Below are 22,520 nucleotides of genomic sequence, written 5' to 3'. Positions count from 1 at the left end.
TTAGAAGTAACGGAAGAGGAGAAGGACCTAGGGGTCCTTGTGGACCGCAGGATGACTATGAGTCGGCAATGTGACGTGGCGGTGAAAAAAGCCAATGCGGTCTTGGGATGTATTAGGCGAGGTATATCTAGTAGAGATAGGGAGGTCCTGCTTCCGTTGTATAAGGCGCTGGTGAGACCTCATTTGGAGTACTGTGTGCAGTTCTGGTCTCCTATGTTTAAAAAGGATGAACTCAAACTGGAACGGGTGCAGAGAAGGGCGACTAAGATGATCAGAGGAATGGAAAACCTGTCGTATGAAAAGAGATTAGAGGAGCTTGGGTTGTTTAGTCTGACAAAGCGAAGGCTGAGGGGGGATATGATTGCTATCTTTAAATATATCAGAGGGGTTAATACAAGGGAGGGAGAGGAATTATTCCAGTTTAGTACTAATGTGGACACGAGAACGAATGGATACAAACTGGCCGGGGGGAAGTTTAGGCTTGAAATTAGACGAAGGTTTCTGACCATCAGAGGGGTGAAATATTGGAACGGCCTTCCGAGGGAAACGGTGGGGGCGACGGACCTGTCTGGTTTTAAGATTAAGTTGGATAAGTTTATGGAGGGAATGGTTTAATGATAAAACATAGTAGCCAATGAAAACCAAGCAATGGTACATGAACAGCATAATGGCCAACAAGGGTCAGGCTAGAGACTCTTGCCTATATGCTCGGGGTATTACTGATCGCCATATTTGGTCGGGAAGGAATTTTCCTCCAGGGTAGATTGGCTGGGCCTCTGGAGGTTTTTCGCCTTCCTCGGCAGCATGGGGCAGGGATCACTAGCAGGAGGGTCTCAGCCGATTGAAGTCACTAAAACACAGGATTGGGGACTTCAACGGTAGAGTCCAGGGAAGGGTCTTGCGGCCTGCAGCATGCAGGGGGTCAGACCAGATGATCATAATGGTCCCTTCTGACCTTAATGTCTATGAGTCTATGAGTCTATGAAACAGTCCCACATGACATTCTCAAACTGGGGAAATGAGATCTTGATGAAGTTACTGTAAGGTGAGTGCACAACCGTCTGAAAAAAACATACTCAAAGAGCAGTTATCAATGGTGGGCTATCAGACTGGGAAGATGCATCTAGTACAGTGGTTCTCAAAGCCAGTCTGCTGCTTGTTCAGGGAAAGCCCCTGGTGGGCCGGGCTGGTTTGTTTACCTGCCGGGTCCACAGGTTCGGCTGATCGCGGCTCCCACCAGCCGCGGTTCATCGCTCCAGGCCAATGGGGGCTGCAGGAAGGGCAGCCAACACATTCCTTGGCCCGCACTGCTTCCTGAGGCCCCCATTGGCATAGAGCGGTGAACCGCGGCCACTGGGAGCTGTGATCAGCCAAACCTGCGGATGCGGCAGGTAAACAAACCGGCCTTGCCCACCAGGGGCTTTCCCTGAACAAGCAGCGGACCGGCTTTGAGAACCACTGATCTAGTGGGCTCCCCCAGGGGCTTGGGGATTTTCAATTGAGTGGAGAGTATGCTTATAAAGTTTTTAGATACTTGGTGTCATCACTTTGGGGGACAGGATTAGAATACCATATGACTTTGACAAATTGGAGAATTGTTCTGAAATCCATGCAATGAAATTCAATGAAGACGAGTGCAAAGTATTACACTTAGAAAGGAAAAATTAAATGAAGTAATAAAATTAAAAAAAAAAAACAACCCCAAACAAGTGTAGTACCGCAGAAAAGGATCTGGCAATTATAGTGCATCACAAATTGAATACGAGTCAACAACCTGATGCAGTTGTGAAAAAGGCTATCATCACTCTGGGGTGTATTAACAGAAGCGTCAACTATCAGAAACTGGGCACCACACTTTAGGAAAGATGTGGATAAATGGAGAGAGTCCAGAGGACATCAACAAAAATGATTGGGGCCCTACCAAATTAATGGCCATGAAAAACGCGTCACGGACTGTGAAATCTGGTCTCGCCCCGTGAAATCTGGTCTTTTTCGTGCTTTTATGCTATACTATACCGATTTCACAGGGGAGACCAGCGTTTCTCAAATTGGGGATCCTGACCCAAAAGGGAGTTGCAGGGGGGTCTACAACGTTATTTTAGGGGGGTCATGGTGTTTCCACCCTTACTTCTGCTCTGCCTTCAGAGCTGGGCGGCTGGAGAGCAGCGGCTGTTGGCCAGGTGCCCAGCTCTGAAGGCAGCGCCCCACCAGCAGCAGTGCAGAAGTAAGGGTGGCAATACCAAACCAGGCCATCCTTACTTCTGCACTGCTGCTGGCGGCAGCTCTGCCTTCAGAGCTGGGCTCCCGGCCGACAGCTTCTCAGCTTTGAAAGCAGGGCTGCTGACAGCAGTAACGCAGAAGCAAGGGTAGCAATACTACAACCTCACCTCCCTCGCCCCCACCTAACCTTGTGACACTCCCACAACTCCTTTTTGGGTCAGGATCCCTACAATTACAACACTGTGAAATTTTAGATTTAAATAGCTGAAATCACAAAAATTTGCAATTTTTAAAATCCTATGAAATGAATTCCAAGTGACTTTATTGAATTTCATCTCATGGATTTCAGATCAGTCCATGAAATTGACCAAAATGGACCGCGAATTTAGTAGGGCCCTAAAAATGATCAAAGTTTTGAAGATCTGACCCAGGAGGAGAGGTTAAAAAACTGGCCACGTTTAGTCTTAAGAAAGGAAGACTTGAGAGGGGGTGGGTTGGGGCATGATAACAGACTTGAAATATATTAAGGGCTGTTATAAAGAAGACAGCGATCAGTCGTTCTCCATGTCCACTGAAGGTAGGACAAGAAATAATTGGCTTAATCTACAGCAAGGGAGATTTAGGTTAGATAGTATGAAAAACTTGATAACTCTAAGGGTAGTTAAGCTCTGAAATAGGTTTCCAAGGGAGGCTGTGGAATCCCCATCACTGGAAGTTTTTAAGAACAACTTGGACAAAAACCCATCCAGGATGATCTAGGTTTACTTGGCCCTGCCTCAGTGCAGAGGACTGGACTCGATGAGCTCTCAAGGTCCCTTCCAGCCCCACATTTCTACAATTTTATCCCTTAAGTGATAACATCACATAGAGCAGGAGGGGGGGGCTAATCTGCTCACTTCTACTTGGTGTCTACACAATAGATTGCTCACCATTGGCTCGACAGACCTTTCCCTTCACAAGAGCACACGTCTTGGAGAGATGAGGGTGGCCTCCCATCCACTGTGGGGGGCATACTGAGGATAGAACCGTTTGCTCAGGCTCCTTTTTACTTACTTTTCAATAGCAGACACATATCCGGTCTCGAAGTGTCCTGTGGTGAGCAAGCTTGGGGTGAGCCTTCCACCGAACAGCAGCTCCTCCTTGGCCATCTTCACCAGGATGAGCCTGACCAGCTCTCCCATGTACATGCCACTGATCATCTTTTCAAACCTGCAGAGAAGTTAAGCACAAGGTTCAGTCCACTGTGCAAGTCATTCTACAGTGTCACTTTAAGAGGCTAACGTCTAGGGCTAAACGTGCAACAAGGTACACCTGAATTGGCCGTGCAAAGCTGCATTCTACACAGGCTGCACATGAGCTCACACAATCTCAGTGCACCCCCAAATGAGAAGGCTAATGTTTGTACCAAGGTCTTGGGACAGCTAAGTACTCGATTTAGTTTGCAAGAAAGAAGAACAACTCTCTTAAGCTTAGTCATGCAATTTGCCCATTTAAAGAATCATGAATTATGGCAAGGAATCCTGATTGTCTCTATCTGATTGTCAAAAACAAAATTGTGTCAAGCCAACCTGATAGCTTTCTTTGACAGGGTAACAAGCCTTGTGGATGGGGGTGGGAAGTGGTAGACATGATATATCTTGACTTTAGTTAAGCTTTTGATACTGTCTCACATGATCTTCTCATAAACAAACTAGGGAAATGCAATCTAGATGGAGCTACTATACCGTGGGTGCAAAAACTGGTTGGAAAATCATTCCCAGAGGGTAGTTATCAGTTGATCACAATCATGCTGGAAGGGCATAAAAGTGGGGTCCCACGGGGATTGGTTCTGGGTCTGGTTCTGTTCAGTATCTTCATCAATGATTTACATAATGGCATAGAAAGTACAGGTTTGTGGGCGTTACCAAGGTGGGAGGGGTTGCAAGTGCTTTGGAGCATAGGATTAAAATTAAAAATGATCTGGAAAACTGGAGAAATGGTCTGAAGTAAATAGGATGAAATTCAATAAGGACAAATGCAAAGTACTCCACTTAGGAAGGAACAATCAGTTGCACACATACAAAATGGGAAATGACTGCCTAGGAACGAGTATTGCAGAAAGGTATCTGGGGGGTCATAGTGGATCACAAGCTAAATATAAGTCAACAATTTAACGCTGTTGCAAAAAAGGTGAACATCATTCTGGGATGTATTAGCAGAAGTGTTGTAAGCCAGACACGAGAAGTAATTCCGCTCTACTGTGTTCTGATTAGGCCACAACTGGAGTATTGTGTCCAGTTCTGGGCGCCACATTCCAGGAAGGATGTGGACAAACTGGAGAAAGTCCAGAGAAGAGCAACAAAAATGATTAAAGGTCTAGAAAACATGACCTATGAGGGAAGATTGAAAAAATTGGGTTTGTTTAGTCTGGAGAAGAGAAGATTGAGAGGGGGCATAACAGTTTTCAAGTTTGTAACAGGTTGTTAGAAGGAAGAGGAAGAAAAATTGTTTTTCTTACCCTCTCAGGATAGGACAAGAAGCAATGGGCTTAAATTGCAGCAAGGGAGGTTTAGGTTGGACATTAGGAAAAACGTCCTAACTGTCAGGGTGGTTAAGCACTGGAATAAATTGCCCAGGGAGGCTGCGGAGTCTTCCATCATTGGAGATTTTTAAGACCAGGTCAGACAAACACTTGTCAGGGATGGTCTAGATAATTAGTCTTGTCACGAGTGCAGGGGACTGGACTGCACCTCTTGAGGTCCCTTCCGGTTCTATGATTCTATGATCTCATGTAGCAGCCCAATACAGATACACCCAGATTTTGCTTAAAATCACAGGGGGACATTTCAAAATCTTCGGTAAAAAGACTCATATGCATCCGAAGAAGTGGGCTGTAGGCCACGAAAGCTTATGCTCTAATAAATGTGTTAGTCTCTAAGGTGCCACAAGTACTCCTGTTCTCGTTGCGGATACAGACTAACACGGCTGCTACTCTGAAACCAGTAAAAAGACTGGGGAGCTCTAGTCTGGAGAAACACCTGTTCTCTGTAGGAGCTTTGCATTAGCCCCATGGAGCTTATGAGTTCTGTAGGAGTGGAGCCGCAGTCCCTGAGGCAGGATCTACACACAGAAAGGCTTTGCTGGCATAGCTGTACCTGCATACTATACCAGCCCAGCACTCCTAGTGTGGACGCAGCTTATATTAGTATAAATCACTGGTGTAACACATTCCAGCTTCCCCACCCAAGGACAAAATAAGTACAGCTTTTCCCGGCACAGCTATGTCAGCCTGGGATCACAACTCTTCAGCACCCCTGACCAACACAGCTCTGCTAGCAGAGACTTGTAGAGTAAACATGGCCTGAGGATACTGTCTTTAGAAGCGCTATGTAGCACTGAAAGTCAGCAGGACTTAGCTCTTAAGTCACTTACAAGCCAGGTCTACGGTACGGGTGCTACTGTGACACTGCTATGGCAGTGCAGCACCATAGCGTAGACACTTCCTACAGCGATGGGAGAGGTTTTCCTGTCACTGTAGGTAATCACTGAGCAGCAGCAGCTAGTCAACGAAGCACTCTTCCACTGACCTAGCCATGAATTCACTGGGAGTTAGGCTGGCACAGACTGGCATTCGGGGGTGTGGATTTTTCATCTCCCTGAGTGACGTTGCTAGGCCAGTCTAAGTTTTAAGTGTGTTCAAGGCCTGGTCCACTTTTCAAACCATCACCCTACAGCCCCAGGGACACGGCCAATCATCACGTATCCCAGAGTTTTGGTTAAACCAGAGTAACATCAAGGCTCCAATGTAACAATGAGCACATGCTTGTTGGAGGAGTCTGGCCTTCAAATTAAAACTAGAAACACTGAGGAAGATTTTCCAAGACGCACATGGGAGTTGAGTGCCTACCTGCCCTTTGGAAATATACCCCACTTCTCCCATCTTATCTTGCAGTGGGTGAGTTTGTATGGTCTGCAGAATCCTGGGGAAATTACTAATGTACGGGCTAGAACTTCTCCTGTGGGCAAGGTTTGAGCTGCCTTGATAATAGGTGGACTGAACTGTGCGCACAGAAAGAAATGCAACTGAAGGATCACATGCTTAATATATACAGTACATAGAGAGAGAGAGAAAAATTAAGCCTTCAGGTGACTTCCTCTTCCATCCATTGTGATTAGAAGTAAACCTGAACCAGAACCAAACTATTTCTGCATCTTGGAGGAAGCTCAGATCCAAGTTTTATGGACTGGGTCCATCTCCAATTTAAAAATCAATCTTGCAGTCACCAAGTGTGATATCTGTTGGTTGCACTGATGGTATGAACACTAGGTGACGCTGTTTGCCTTCAGATGATGATCACTACACTGAATGGGAAATCCAGAAATAGAAATAAATGGAGATATCCCATCTCCTGGAACTGGAAGGGACCTTGAAAGGTCATCGAGTCCAGCCCCCTGCCTTCACTAGCAGGACCAAGTACTGATTTTGCCCCAGATCCCCAAGTGACCCCCTCAAGGATTGAACTCACAACCCTGGCCAATGCTAGGGTTGTATTAGCAGGCCAATGCTCAAACCACTGAGCTATCCCTCCCCGCAGTAGCTGTTATTCCATTCATTAGAAGATGCAGCAAAGCAGGGGGATATGGGGAGAGGGTCACTCTTGGCAGTTCATTCAGAAATAACATCCCCAATTTGTAGTAGAGTCCCAGTTTGCATTGGTCTAGCCTGCAGCCTTTAGGGTCCTGTAACCCAGTTAACCTACATGACCTCTTCCTCACACCAAAACAATCACAATAGAAGGACAGACAATACAAAATAAACCACCCCCCCACATCTGAGCCACAGTCAGGAATCTGCTTACAGTTGTTTCCCTGGATTGAGCGAACCCATGTCGATCTCACGGTCGAACTCTGTCCTGATGTCGTTCAGCACGCCGTCGTCTCCGAAGGCTCCCCATTCCATGTTTATGCACATCCGCCCTTCATCCCCTTCCACCAAGTCAATGTGCCGCATCTCCTCCATGTAGCATGCATTGGTACCAGTACCTGTCCCAAACAGATCACGAGTTAGTCACCTGGGAGAGGGAGTGGTGGGGTCTTCATCACTGCTTCCAGTGTAAAGTTCCTACCCATCCCATACGTATGGCCTAAACGGTTTGTTCTTAGATGCGCACATTTACACTTGGCCATACTGAAATGTTATCTTGTTCGCCTGAGCTTACCATGTGATCCAGATTGCTCTGTATCAGAGCCCTCTCCTCCTCATTATTTACCACTCCCCCACTCTTTGGGTTGTCTGCAAACTTTGTCAGTGATATTATGTTTTCTTCCAGGTCATTCATAAAAATGTTCCATAGTGTAGGACCATGAACTGATCCCTGTGGGACCCCCCAGTAGAAACACTCAGTGATGAGTCCCCATTTACAGTTCTATTTGGAGATCTGTCATTTAAGACAATTTTTCATGCACGCTATGTTCATTGTGTATCATTCTAGCTTCTTAATCAAAATGTTGCATGGTACTAAGTCAAACAACTTATAGAAGTCTTTGAATATTACATCATTGCTCTTACTTTCCTCGGTCAAACATGTAATCTCATCAAAGAGACATCAAATGAGTTGAACAGGATCTATTTCCTGTCAAGGTTGCATCGTGTCTTACCAACAATGAGCCCAACTTCGCAGTTGTGATCGTCATAGCCGCAGGTCATCATCGTCCCTACGGTGTCGTTCACCACGGCGACCAGGTCAATGTCGAAGTCCTGAAACAGGCAAAGGGGAGAGACATCAAGTCCATGAAGTCAAGTTTGACCCAAACTTCCCATTCCTAAGATTGATTGTGGGGGTTGGGGAAATCGGTACTTTAGCAGATAGAAAGCGCAAGGCTCCAAGGCCAAGATTTGGGATCCATGCCCACAAATATTCAGCCTCATTTGAGCCAGGATTATCAGCTGTGACTAATTATTTTGGCTCGCTCGATTTCTCAGTGCTCAGCTGGAGACACCATGAAGGGGCAGATGTTCACAGGGCAGGTGGCTCAGCACTTATCAGCTCCCTTCTTAATGCATCTCAAGGTCAGCACTCAAAAATCACTAGCTCCTTTTGAAAACCATGGCTCAAGTGGGGGCTGAACGTTCATCAGCACAGATTCAGTGACAGAAGAACATTAATAGGCTGCCTATCTTTAATAAAAAATTGTTCCTTTTATAGTGCTATTCAATGTCAAAGCACTGCACAAACATTCATTAAGGATCTCAACACCCTCTTGAGAAGGGTAGCTAAGTAGTCATGTTACTTGGATTTATCTAGACTTCTATTAACCATCTGTCCCTGACTCTTGGTGGTTTTAGAAGACTAAAAGTTATGATACAGGAAGGAAAACTTGCAACAGATGCAATAAACCGTACAGACAATGTCATTACGCTCACAGAAGTAACTTCACATCTATCCAGTCCACAGCCCTCTCCTGCCCCAAAATGTAGGAGGAATCAGTGTTAATTGGTGCTGCGTTAATAAATCTAGGCTCTGGCAGATCTAGACCAAGAAATCCAGGCTCTTGCAGTGGGAGCAATTCTGGAGGAATCGACCCCTCCTGAAAGACTCCTGGCCAACATCCCTACTTCCTGTTTTAGTCACAGGGCTATCAGCTCAAGCAGTCAGTTGAGGAGTCGTACAAGGAAGAGAGGCATAGCCAGATCTCAAGCCGTTTAAGGCTTTACAGGGAAAGATGGGGAAATGGAGGCAGAGGTTACTACATTTGTTTTTCTCCCTATCTCCAGTCGTTCTAGATGCCAGAATAACTGTGATATCAGAAGGTACACCAACAATATGCAATTCAGAGCAGGGGTGAATTCAGTGCTAAAGTAGTACTTTGCGTACACCCACTTTCACAGCTGATAATGCAGCCTGCAGGAGAACAACATAAGAAAAGAGCAGGACATGAGCATGAGAAAGCACAATGTTTGCTGTAATCCTTGACCAACAGGATCTAACCTGATTAAAAAAAAAAAAAGGAAGAGGAAGTTTGTTTGGGTTTAAAAAAAAAAAAAAAAAAGAGCACAGCTGTCTTGCATTTGTTTCCAGATGAAGAGTGCATCAATCTGACTGACAACCCTTGAGTGTCTCAGGTCTGCAGCCAAGTACAGCCACTGCTGGCATTTAGATAGTGCTTTTCCCATCCCAGTCTATGTGAATACCTGGAAATACAATACCTTCCCCCCTGCGTGGAGGGCTGTACGCTAGATTAAGACCAGGATTTATACACATTCTCTTTGTTCTGTTCCAAAGCCAAACAGAATGCCCTGGGCGGAGCAGCCGATTCCCAACAGCCTGGGAGTTCAGCGCACGGGTAATGCTTACCCCTCGTTTCTTGATGGCTTTACGTATCATGCCAACCACGTCTTTCCCCTCCACACCACTGGATTTGAACCCTTTAGTCCATGTAACGAGGATACTCTACGAAAAGAAATAAGAACAACCATATTATCAAACCAGAGTCTTCAGCCATCTTTCTCTAAGGCCCTATTGCTACCCTGGGGATTTTTGCAAAAATCTTTCTCCACTTCAGATCAGCTGCACTGGTATAAGACAAGGGCTTCCACTGATACAACTTTCTGCAGTAAGTTCCTGGGATGGGTTGCGGCACTGTCGTGTGTATGTTATGTCAATGTGATTACACTGGCAAGGAGTCTACACTACAAACTTACATCGATATAACTATATTGCTCAGGGATATGAAAAATCTACACCCCAGAGCGATGCAAGTTATACAGACTCGGTGTAGACAGCGTTATGTCGACGGGAAATGGATTAATGACACTCCCTTGGTGTTCACACCTGAACTGCTAGAAGAGGGCCTCATCCTCCCTGATTGAACTAACCTCGTTATCTCCAGTCTGATTCTGGCCTGCATATTCATACCTGCCTCTGGAAATTTCCATTACATGCGTCTGACGAAGTGGATATTCACCCACGAAAGTTTATGCTCCAATACATCTGTTAGTCTAGAAGGTGCCATAGGACTCTTTGTTGCTTTTTACAGATCCAGACTAACACGGCTACCCCTCTGATACTTGACTGATATGACAGGCAATCCTATGGACGGTAGCAGCATCTTTGCCACAGCTTTTTACGTGTTGACCTGCCCTGAGTCTCAACAAGGCCCAGGTTTCTGGAAATGCCATCAAAATACGGGTGGGATGGGGAGTTAGTCATTTACTTCCACCCACATTAGAAATGCAAAGCACAGGGTGAGGCTGACCAGATTCTACAGAGTTGAGTTTACGAGGATGGCTCCCAAAGAGCTGAGGGTGTCAGACGGCTTCTGATTAAAAACAGTCTTCCATGCTTGAGGTTTTCCATACAAATCTAATCATCTGCCATGAGCAGAAGAAGGCACTTAGCGACTGGGACTTCTACTATGATTAGTAGGTTTAAGAGAGATCAATAATAGCAGGAATATCATAGCCACACAGCTGTGGAATTTGATTAGCTCCCACTCTGAAAGGACTTCAGTGACATCTTCTGTTCTCTCTTATACAGAGCTTTTCTTCCCTAGGTGCCAAGGTGCTTTAGAATCATAGGGTCAGAAGGGACCACCAGGGTCATTTAGTCTAACCCCTTGCCAAGATACTCACAGATGGTGAAACTGAGAAAAAGACAGAGCAGTACCTTGCCCCAGGCCACCCAATGAGTCAGTTTCCAAACCAGGAATAGAACCAAGATCTCTTGGTTCCAAACCCCACGGCTTTCCACTAGACCACCCTGCTTTCCCAAGAGAGCAGTAGAAGGGGAAAAAAGTTAATAGAAACTCGTATTGTTCCTCATGCTCTAGCGCAGCGAGGTTAACAACTTGTCATGCAGCACGTGGGCGCCTTTACGGTGGAGTATTCGCTGCACATGGAGGATGTGCCAAAGGGACAGAGATATACCTAGCTGGCTACATTTCTGAGAGATGAACAGAGTTTTTAGCATTCCAGTTATAATGACGGCGAACGGGTAGAAAACGAGACACACACACAAAGATGCCAGGTGCCAGAGGAGAGGGTACATGACAAGCAAAATGACACGCATCCATCCGGAGGGCGCTAAACAAGCAAATTTCACCTTGGGCTCCCGACGCCACAGACAGTCCATCAGGCGACTGAGGTCACTGGAGTCCCTCCATGTAACTAGTCAATTGCTAAGCACGGCTGACAGCACATCAATCCCTGCAGAAGTGCCTGCCCCTGCTCCCTGATAGAAGCATTGCCGATGACTTCAGTGGGAAGAGGAGCATGCCTGCTATGTTACATCCAGTGGGGCATGGTACAGCAGGAATGATGCGGTGCTTGACCTGTCTGTTTGCATGTAGCGAGGGGACATATGTCCTGAGGCATTTGGATCTGCTTTACCTTACTCTGCAAACCCTCCCCACCCAGTGCCTGCATTCAGTTCATTTTCCACTTGCCCTGCTCCCATCTCAGTCCTACCTTTGTCTCTCCTTCCTGCACCTGGGGCTCTAGATCTGTCTCCACCCTGCCCCCTCTGCCACTAACAGCCTCCCTCGACTTGTGTGATAAACAGCTGCCTTCATCGGCCATCCAATCCTTCCTCTAAAATCCTCTTCTCAGCCAGCGTCCCAGCCCACAGCTAGTGTTATTCACAAAAACAATCCCAAAATATAATCAGCTAGGAGCCTTGTAAATAACACTCCCTTTGCAAGCCAGGCTGCTCTCAAGAGCAATTTTACCCTCCCCTTTGTTTCTTGTCCTTTCCCCACCTTCCCCCGATGGTTTCTTGTCATCTCTCATTATCTTGTTTCCCTAATTTGGAGTGTAAATGCCTCAGGGCAGCAATCTTCTTGGTTACTTGTCAGGAAAATGTCTTGCACATTAATGGTGCCGTAGAAACAGATCAGTAATAAGCACTAAAGAGGTGAAGTTCCATGTGTCAGCGTGCAAGAGGCATTTCCTTACCTCATGTTAGCTAACACATGGTAACTAGCAAGGTACAACCCTCATGAAGACAAGGCACTTTGTTCAGAATTTTGCTTCATATTAGTTACCGTATGGTACATAACGCACCTTTTTTCCTAGTAAAGATGCAGCCATAGTGCATGAAGACATGCTTACGGTCTTTGCCGGTTTAAGGGAACAGATGTAAACTAAACCAAAATCCACCCTGCAGTTGGCACCAGTTTAACTAAATCGGTTTAAAAAAAAAATCAATTTAAGTCAAATTGGCGCAACTTCCATGTGCAGACATGGCTAAAACCATTGGGTATGATTAAAACCTAGCCACTTGTCCCTTTCACCTCCCCTGGTCGCTGGCAGCAGCCCAAGCCTCAGCCTGCAGGTCAATCCATCATGGCTTACAAGCCAGAGGAGGTAAAAGCGTCACTTACCTCATCCAGTTTGGTTTGGTGGCAAGGAAAAGAGAAGGTGAATCCGAGGGGAAGTTTCTTGTCCTTCATGTTCAGCTTTTCCATGAAGTTAGCCAGGCATTCGGCAATATGATCAAAGAGCTGTGGAACAGAGATCACCACCCGTTAGACTGCTCAGACCCTGAGTCGCCCTGATCTGTCTATTCAGCATAAGGGCCCAATCCAGCACCCATTGGAATGGGTCAGCACAAAGTCAGGTCAGGATCATTTCACAACTGAACACGCTGGATCCTACATTCCACTGGGTGCCACTGACTGTGTTTCACTTGCTAACGTCACTCACCTTCGCTCAAGCAATTCAGCTATGAGAGAATAACCCTCCCCCAAGTAAGGAAACTTATGGCCACTACCTGTAAGGCGATCTGTAACACTGGCGGAAACTTTCACAGGCATGTAAAGCATTCCTGATTGTTACTGGTTTGGTATTCTGGGACTTTATAGAACCCATTGTAATACAAATCCAAACAGTTATTATTAAGACTCACTTATCAGTTGCCCATTACCATAGTGTCTACGTGTAGTTTGCTTAGTTTAAAATAAATCCTTAAGCATGTCTTCTGTGTATCAGTCTGGGAGATTTTCAGAGATGAAAACAACTTTTTGGGAAAGGAATTTGATATCTCGTGGTTAAAGCAGGAGCTCTGGGATTCAGGACTCCTGGGTTCTCTTCTGAGTTCTGCTGGTGACTCTCAGCAAGTTTTGACAAGTCACTTCACCTCTCTGCATTTCAGTTTGCCCTCTGTCACAGCGGGGGTAGAAGGAACTAGCTAATTTTTTATCATGAGCTTTGAGGTCTTGGAACCTAGGGTATTAGAGCAAAATATTAGGAGTCCCTTGACAGTTCAGGATGGTCCAGTCCTTTGATAAAGAAAAAACCTCTCTTACTTGGTTTTTTAGACCTTGAGTGCACGGAGGATTTGAAATGAATTTTCACAGAGATATGTTAACACAATAAATGCAACTGAGATTTAGTTATGTCTTCACCAAACCAAAGCTTTGCAGGGTAGCTCTTTTAAGCAGTCGCTGCCCGCCAGTGCAAACCCCTAGCGTAGACAAGATAAACTGTGATAAGCAGCTATTTGCACTGGTGCATCGAACTCAGGTGTCAAGCCGGGGTCAGTGCCAGGGCGCAAATTTGTCTATCTGCACATGGGGCCCAGTAGGTGGCTGGAATAGAGATAAATTCCCAACATAGACAAGGCTCTGCCTGCTGCATCACCCAAGCTGACTGTGGATCAATCCTCACTATCAGTTACTTTCCTTCTAAGTTTTCAGCAGAGAACAGAGCACTGAACTCCAGATCCCTCAGCTGTTTATTCCAAGGCGTTTTCCCCGCCTCTTGCCAGACTGTAAACCCCAGGTAATGACGAATCTCATTTAAAGCATGAACATCTCTCTGCAAGGGACTTAAAGTGCTTTCTACACACAAGGCTTTAATGAGAAAAGCAAAGACAGCTGGACAGACAGATTACACCAGTTTGTCTTCAAGTGGTATAAAGCAAAGAGGGGGGAAAATGACTGGATTACCGTTTAAAAACTATATTCCCTATGACTCACACACAACAGTCATCCCCCTTAACAGTCATTTACTATTATCTTATTCTATTTGCATTTATTTTGTGTCAAACTCTATTTTCTCCCATACAATGCGCACTGTTATTTTATTCCATTTATATTTATTTTGAGCCAAAATCAACAGCACAAGGAAAGGGTTAGGAGACAACAACGTGTTTTGTCACCTGCCTGTCTCTACTTTACACTTACGTAGTTCTTTCTCTCTCCATCTCAAAGCACTTTATTAATGGTGGGCATCATTAGACTCATAAGTCAAAGGGAGAAACTGAGGCACAGAGCAGGGAAGGGACTAGCAGGTTGGTGGGAGAGGTGACAATGGAACCCAGGTGTGCTGACTCCTAACATCTTTAATTCCCCCCACATCAGCATCTTGCAACAATACTACAATCTCCTTGCTCTACTCCTGCCCCCCTCTATCCAGAGCGCACACGCCTCATACAGAGCTGCAGAGGATGAACTCTGAGCATGTCATCACAGCACCCACTGGGTGTCACCCCCCTCACGTGGACAGCGAGAGAGATTTCCCTGGACAAGAAAGTGGCTAGTGATTATTACGTCTGACCAAGCAGAGGAGCATCTTTCCATTGCATGGTTCCTGCATCGCCCTAGGGCAGATATGATGCTGTGAGACAACATGTGAACTGATGGGCGGTGGCGGGGGGGCTTTTATGTAAGATTTAAACTGGGATTAGGCACAGTTGGGGGAGGATGGAATCAGAGGGGAATTAAGAGCTACACGTGGTCTGCTTCACTTCTGTCCTTTCAATGCTGGCAGCTACTCGGGGCAGACCAGAGTATGACCCTCTCTAGGGCCAAGATTTTTAGTGACTGGCAGTTTTGATTGCTCAACACGAGACACCTTTTAAGGGGCCTAATTTACAGAGAGTGATGAGGACCTGCCTTCTGAAAACAAGGCCCCGTTAAGGGGTCTCAAATTGGGCATCCAGGAGAATGGTGGACATGTTGACACTAGGAAAAAAGGTGCATTTAACATGTATTAGAAATCCCTAGTGGAGAGATGGCAAGTTGTAGTTTGAACACATTAGTTGTGAACCCTAGAGTAGATACCTGCCAGCTACCACATGTTAAAATACAAACTGGCCTGTCTACACCAGGGCAATGTGTGTTAAAAACCCACCTTTACCAGTGAAGGCAAGGCCCAAGTTACCTGAAATTATTAGTCGCTTTTAAAAGCCTTGGCCCTTTGCACTTACACAGCCCCGATGGCTGTTGCATCTGAGCAGGGGTTGTTTCCTTCTCGAATACCCAGGAGAATCACCTCGGGAAGACCCAGCAGGCTGGGTGAGTCAGCAAGAATGTGTGTGTGTGTGGTTGGGGGGATATTAAACCTACCTGTACCCCACTCCCACGCATGAGATCCTCTGGAATGGCATAGATCTGATTCTCCATTTCTACCTTCCGCAGGCCGTTATCAGACACCTTCACTCTCAGCACACGGAAGTTCGTGCCGCCAAGATCCAAGGCCAAGAAGTCTCCATTCTCTGCACGGGCAAAGAGAGAAGAATATCGTGTTAGAGGCCTCTGTCTTATTCACACACACACACACACACACACACCTTTAAAATGAAGCTATGGAATGACTGCCTATTTACGTGGACCAGATATGCTACCGCTGGCAGTGGTACTAGGCTGCTTTTAACAATAAGCAATAGTGGTTTCTGGCACTTTACTGGTTTGCTGAAATCTCCCCATTTAGTGCAATCATCCTGCAATCCCTGCTTGGGCAGACGCAGCCAGCCAGCTCCGCCGCAGAAATAAGGCATGGTCAGGAAAAGGGCTAAGTGAGCATCTCTCCAGGCCAGACCCCACTGACACGGCCCTGAATGGAACTTAAGCTGAAAAACTGCTCTCAAGAAAGAGTGACAGCCATACTGCCAGTGCCCACCCGCCACGAGTGAATCCCACTCTCAACACAGCTATCCCTTTGGGTGGAGGGGGTGAAAATTACCCCCTCAGGAAAGAATCTGACACCCAGGGACCCCTTCAACGAGCTATAATGCAAGCAACTCTGTGGTGGAGGATGAGGCAATTAGCCAGAGCAAGTTGCACAAGGTAGTCGGGGAACTGTGACCTGTGACACAAATAGCTCATACAGAGAGTTACGAGATCTTCTGCGTTCACAGAGCAGACAGTGATGCTGTTTTTAAGGCTGGAGGCCACATGGTCTTAGTTAGAGCAGAGGAACTGAGCCAGGAGACTAGATGCCGTTCCCGACTCTTCCACCGCCTTGCTGCGTGACCTCAGGAGAGTCCCTCCATCTCCATGCTGAGTAATTCAAACCCAGGGGACCGGTTTCAAAGCAGGACTTTTTTGAAGGAAGGTGTAGCGGGGTGGTCACCCGCTCCGGCCCAGAAAGGGTTAAAGCCAGCCCTGGGAGAGGGCTGAGACTGGGGAGGAAAGCCTGGACTGATTGGGGAAGGCAGTAACAGCTGGGGCCACGCCCCAATAAGGCCCAGCTGGTCCCGATAAGAGGCTGCAAGCCAGAAGCCCAAACAGCCTCTCTCTGCTTGTAGAGAGAGAAGGGCCTGGCTGCTGGGAAGCTCAGGGTGCCTAGAGTGAGGCAGGGCTGGGGAGCTCCAAGCTGGCAACTCCCCAGGCTGCAGGGCCTTGTCCAAGGCCCCAGAGAGGCACTGGGTTCCAGAGAGGGGCAACAGGTCCAGACTCAACCTTGCCTATGATGAGTGGCTTATACTGCAGTCTGCCCCAGGGAGTGGGGCTAGATGGTGACTGGCAGTAGCCTTACACTGAGGTGAGGTGGGGTTAGTGGGTGGGGGTTCCCTGGGAAGGGGAGACCCAAAGAGAAAGGGGTTACTGCCAGGGGGCAGCCCCCAGATAAAAGGGGTCCGGGAGGTACATGGGGGCCAAGAGGCGAGGCGGATCACCGCCTGCAGAGGGCGCTCCAAGGCTGGCAGAGCTAATTCCCATGGACGACCAGCAGGAGGCGCCGGAGGGGTGAGTTCACAGGCTTACAGAAGGATTTTGAAGTGTAAATAGGAGAGATTAAGTGATCACCGAGGGACAGAATGGAAAGACGCCCCTGAAACATCACAGGACCATTGCCACGCACTTGAGCAAACTTTGTAAATACAGGACTCCATTCTCCTCTCACCTACGCTGGGATAAAACCGGCACAAAGCCCAGTGGCCAACAGGGAAAATGGGAGTAAGAGCACTGTACTAGAAAAAGAGCCTAAGACATAAGGCCCTGTATCAGAGGCCTGGTGTGAGGCCTGAACTAAAGTAGCAGTCAAGCCTTGCTAATATAAAGCAAAGTTAGCAAGAGACAGGCTGAAAGCAGAAGTCAGGTTCTTCCCCACAGGTTCCAGGTGGGTTTGTACTCGACACGGTTAGGTGCCACCACTTGCCACAGCCCATGCTAGCATGGCTACGCTAGGGTTACCATCTGTCCGGGTTTCCCCGGACATGTCCGGCTTTTTCAGCTTTAAATGGCCGTCCGGGGGGGGGGGGGGGGGGGGGATTTCTAATAAGGTAGAAATGTCCGGGGTTTCCCCCTTCCCCTCATGCGGAGTGCAGCGCGGCTGATTGGACGGCTGGGCCGGATTGAAAGCTGCTCACAGCCACTGGGGCCTCTAGCAGCCAGAGTCCCTCCCCCTCCCCCGCTCCCTCCTCCCCCGCAGAGCAGCACCACAGTGTTTGGCTGCACGTGGAGCTCGCAGCTCTCCCTCGGCCTGGGGGGTGGGGGGGAGCAGACAAGGGACAGGGGGGGGTTAGATTGGTCAGGGGTTCTGGTCAGGAGAAGGGGGTGTAGAGAGCAGTTGGGGCAGGCAAGGGACAGGGAGCCTTAGATAGGGGGTGGGGTCCTGGGAGCAGTTAGGGTGGGGGGGGGACAGGTAGGGAGATTCTGAGGGGGGGCGGGAAGTGGGAGGGGGCGGGGCTAGAGCGGCACCCCGTGTCCTCTTTTTTGATTGTTGAAATATGGTAACCCTAGGCTACGCTACTGTTTTTAGCGTGCTGCTTCGATGACAAACTAGCATGAGCAGGTCTGCTCAAGCTGGGAATCACACCCCCCAGCTTCAAGTGTAGACGTAACCTAAGATTGTGAGCTGGTCAGATCCTATAGCGATGCAGGGGGGAGGCAGAAAACAATGGAAGAGATATACAACCCTAAATCTCAAGGCTGTCTCCAAAACCCTCATCATTAGAGGGATGCGAAGCAGCGTAAATCATCTACTACTTGAAAGTAGTGTAATCTACCAGCATGACAAGCAGAGAGGGAAAGTGAATCGAGTTTATCTGCCTATTTTGGTTGCCGTTAGTGGAGAGTTACAAACACAAACGCAGGCGAGACAGGCTCAAGTAACACAGCGTGATTTGGCTTGGTCTGTGGAGCGTAGGTTAACACACAGTTTCTCTGGAGTACGGCCTCCCCTTAATTAATTTGCTTTAGGGAGCCTGTAACAAGTGTCACTGAGCTGAACCCACCTCCCAGAGGAGATGGGTAGCTAATTCTATTTTTAAAAAAGCATTCAACTTTATTTTCCCAGACACCACGATGGGCCACCACTGAGTTTGGGACAAGGAAGTTTAATGGCCAGCCTAACTGGTGGAAGCGCCAAGCTTACTATGTTAAATATTGAGCTGTGGGTGGGGGAGCAGGGAGGGAGAAAAAACCCACTATCAGCACTCTTAATTTCTGAACACACCAAATCTGCTGTGCTGGCTACTCCAGACAGATTACAGTGCCTAGGGACTGTAACGTACCCAATGATGCTTTTATAAAGGGGCTACAGTTGAAACAAACAAAAAAAAATGTAGTTAATTAGTATTCCAATGACACTGGGCCAGTTAGTGTCTTCCGTGAGGTCTTCTGCGGCAAAGACAGCTTGCTGTCCAAATCTGAAGGGCATTCAGCAGTAACGATAACTTGGCTGGAACGATTATGGGATTGACTTTGCAAAAACTTGGAGTGGGTGTGTGTATGTGTGTGGGGGGGGTGGAAATCTGAGCTGAAACAATTGCTCATTTCTGTAAAGCTGCCTCTTCTCCCCCCACCCCAGCCCCAATCTCCTGTTTAAAATATCTTGCACTCCTAGGAAACTAATAACTAGCCAAGATCAGATCCCAGAGGATAATTTCTTTTAAAATCTCGTCTAAATCATCCTTCCACCAGCGATCCCAAGCTGCCACAATGAAGGGAGTTTAAACTTGAGCCAGCTCAATCGCTTAGCGGTAAGGGTAGTGAGATGCCGTGTGGGACACCGGGGTTTGAGGCAGTGGCTGTGCACTCCCTTGTGAGAGATCGGAGTTGGATCTCACTCCTGGGGCTGGCAGGCCTTGCGGGGAAGGTGGCTGGTCACCAAGGAAAGGAGGGAGAAACAGGTGCAGATTCTCAAGGGCACCCTCCTGTCAATCCCTTTTTATCCTCCTCAGCAAGCTAGGAAGCGAAAGCTTTGCCCAGACTGTGACACTCTGGTTACGCCCTAATTACTTACACTCATGTTATAAGGAGGAGATGCCAAGCTGATTAGGTCATTATTTAGCAAGCTTGGGACAGCCCCCCACCAACCCATCTTCATAAGGATTCAAACAATGCCTCCACGCCCGAGCCGAGCAGCAGAGAACTATGTGCTGTTTCAACCTGGGACCCAGATCACAGCTTGTGCCTTCTCTAACAATAACTCAGTGCCTTTGAGCACCCTAGAGCAGGGAACTCTATGCAAAATGTTCTATTCAGCCTTTATACCATGCTAATCACATTGTGTTCTGCTCCAACATCTGCATACGAGAGGCATCTGCTTCCATGAAAATCTTGAGCTTGGGATAGGTGCCGTGAGATTTATTTTTAAAAATAAAGAGTAGCCACTTTAATTTTAGGTAGGGTGAGTGTCAGTGACAACGAACCTTGGCATAGCACAAATGTCTTTCATCCAGATATCAAAGCAATTTTTAAACATAAACAAAGACTCTCAGCCCGTCTGCAAGGTAGATTTATCATCTTCATCCCCATTTCACAGGTAAGGAAACTGTGGCAGAGAGAGACGTCTTCTGGGACTTGCACAAGGCCACAACAATTCAGGGGCATAGCTAGGATTTGAACTCAAGAATCACAACGTCCATTCTACAGCCATAAAACCCCAACTAGGCACCACTGCTTCTCTCCTTGAGATACCCAATTTGCAGGTCAGGTAGCTTAGATCACCCTTGCATCAAGGTAAGAGGGTCTGAAAACTAACAGAGTCAGGTGGCTAAAATGGAGGCCCTCCCAGCAAGCTTGTTAGTTTCTCTGGTTCTTGCAACAGTCACCAAGACAGCCCTTGTCTATATCTAGGACTCAACCACCAATGGGCAGCAACTGGTGTAACTTCACCGAGACAACCTGTAGGGAAAGCCAGGATCTGCAATGTGTTCAAGACTGGCTAATCCCAATTACAGAGAAGGCCTTTGTTTCATTTCCAAAAGCACTAACCACCCTCTCTTCTCAAGTGACTGGTGCAAAACACCTGAAGGGACATTTAAAAGCGGTCAGGCTCTAAGTATTTTCAACGCCCGTTGTCAGACGTCACCGGTTTGGTGCTCTGCTCTGTTCAGTGTTGATAACAGTCGGCTGCATGCGTGTGTTCCCTCTGTCTGCTGCCCCGGCTCTGCAGATCGCTGACACAGTAGACCCCGAGAGAACCCCCAATGACCATAGACCATAAGGTACGAAGGCACCCGGCCAGTTTTATTTAGAGTTACCATACGTCCAGATTTTCCCGGACATGTCCGGCTTTTTGGGCCTCAAATCCCCAGCCGTGAGGAAATCCCAAAAAGCCAGACATGTCCAGGAAAATAGGGAGGGAGTGGCCAGCGGTGCTCGGCCGGGGGCCAGAGCCGCTGGGGCCGGCGGGGGCTGCTGGGGCCGGCAGTGCTCGGCCGGGGCCCGAGCCAAGCCGGGCGGGAGACGCCGGGGCCAGAGCCTCTTGGCCTAGGCCAGCCGACCGCGAGAGGGAGACGTTGGGGCCGGACTGGGCCGCGCCGCGCCCTGCCCCAACCCCAGTTTACCTGCTGCCTCCCTGTTTCAGGCTTCCCGTGAACATTTGATTCGCGGGAAGCAGGGGAGGGGTAGGGGGAGGAGCAGGGGGAGGAGCATTCAGGGGAGGGGGCAGAGTTGGGGCGGGGACTTTGGAGAAGGGGTGGGGAAGGGGTGGAGTTGGGGCAGGAGCAGAGTTGGGGCGGGGCCGGGGCCCTGTGGAGTATCCTTTTTTTAAATTAAAATATGGTAACCCTAGGTTTATTGCCAAATGAAACACAGTCTCTAGCTTCCCGGATCAGATGTCTACAGTTCTCCTAGTACATATGTGCTCCCTCACAATGGACCGGCTCAGTCAGTGGTGGGACTTTCCACTGCTCCCTAGGCCAGACAAAGGCAACTTCTCAAGGGTGCATTCTTATACACAGGTACAAACAAGTTACACATTACTCCTGACGTATTGAGGTACAACCCCTCTACGTAGTAAGGTGCCGCCTCTCACCTTGCACACGTTGGTTCGAACAAAAACAACTCTATCCATCATATTACCCTTTTGCCCCTGTCTTTAGGGTAGGTCCGCCTGTTCTTTGTTATCTGTGTGGAATGTGCAAGTATCCGAGTGTTCTGATATCATCCTGGCATATGTTTATATCTCTAGTGTCCAATACCTTTTAGTTATGTGCATTTTTGCAACATCTGTCAGCAAGGCCTACCTCTGGCTCACAGTTTAACTTTGCTTTATGTTAACGAAGTCTTGACCATTACTTTAGTTCAGGCCTTAGGCCTCATACCGGGCCCCTGATACAAGGGTTTATGTTTCAGGGCCTCATCTTACCACAAGCCCCTTGTGGGAGGTGCTCATAATCTGGCAGGATCGAGCCTTTCGATTGTAAAAGTCTGTAGTTGCACAGACCAGAATTTCCTCTAAATCCCATACTGCACCTTGCACACCAACAGCAGCTAAGTATCCAGGTCACACGGTCTTACCAAAATAGCTTCCATCCAGGGAGCAACTCAATCCCTGTTGCCATAAGAGACACTGAGACACAGTAATTATAGTTGATACCAGCACAGGATTGCAAGACACACTAGCAGCAGCAACAGAAGAGCCACCTCTGGGGCTTTTTGGATCCGGTTTAATGTTAAGGTGTTATAAAGCGTCCGATGGATGGGATTGGTCATCCAGACCGACTCTCAGAGTTTTTGGGGGAGAGAAAAGTGTTCTGGGTTGGGGGGGGGGTTGTTCTTTAGGGGTAGGAAAGAGTCTTTTTTGGCAGGATGTTTTTACTAAGAGCAAAATCCAACTATGATTGGAGATGCCAATTAAATAGTATTCT

The 22,520-nt window shown here is 47.7% G+C and overlaps 1 protein-coding gene across 2 annotated transcripts in view; it reads right to left on the bottom strand.

Annotated features, from left to right (window-relative positions):
* Positions 1-22,520, bottom strand: part of LOC128832412 (hexokinase-2) — a 66,850-nt gene that overhangs the window by 20,847 nt on the left and 23,483 nt on the right. For both annotated transcript variants that reach the window (XM_054019773.1, XM_054019774.1), the window contains 6 exons: positions 15,547-15,695; positions 12,580-12,699; positions 9,555-9,650; positions 7,858-7,957; positions 7,059-7,242; positions 3,274-3,429 (listed from right to left, as the gene is read on the bottom strand). In XM_054019773.1, coding sequence (XP_053875748.1) covers positions 3,274-3,429; positions 7,059-7,242; positions 7,858-7,957; positions 9,555-9,650; positions 12,580-12,699; positions 15,547-15,695 — 805 coding nt within the window. The remainder of the gene's footprint in view (positions 1-3,273; positions 3,430-7,058; positions 7,243-7,857; positions 7,958-9,554; positions 9,651-12,579; positions 12,700-15,546; positions 15,696-22,520) is intronic.

The sequence above is a fragment of the Malaclemys terrapin genome, chromosome 2 (genome assembly GCF_027887155.1).
Source record: "Malaclemys terrapin pileata isolate rMalTer1 chromosome 2, rMalTer1.hap1, whole genome shotgun sequence".
In the NCBI taxonomy this organism is placed as follows: domain Eukaryota; kingdom Metazoa; phylum Chordata; order Testudines; family Emydidae; genus Malaclemys; species Malaclemys terrapin.
This window is presented reverse-complemented; position numbering and strand designations above follow the sequence as displayed.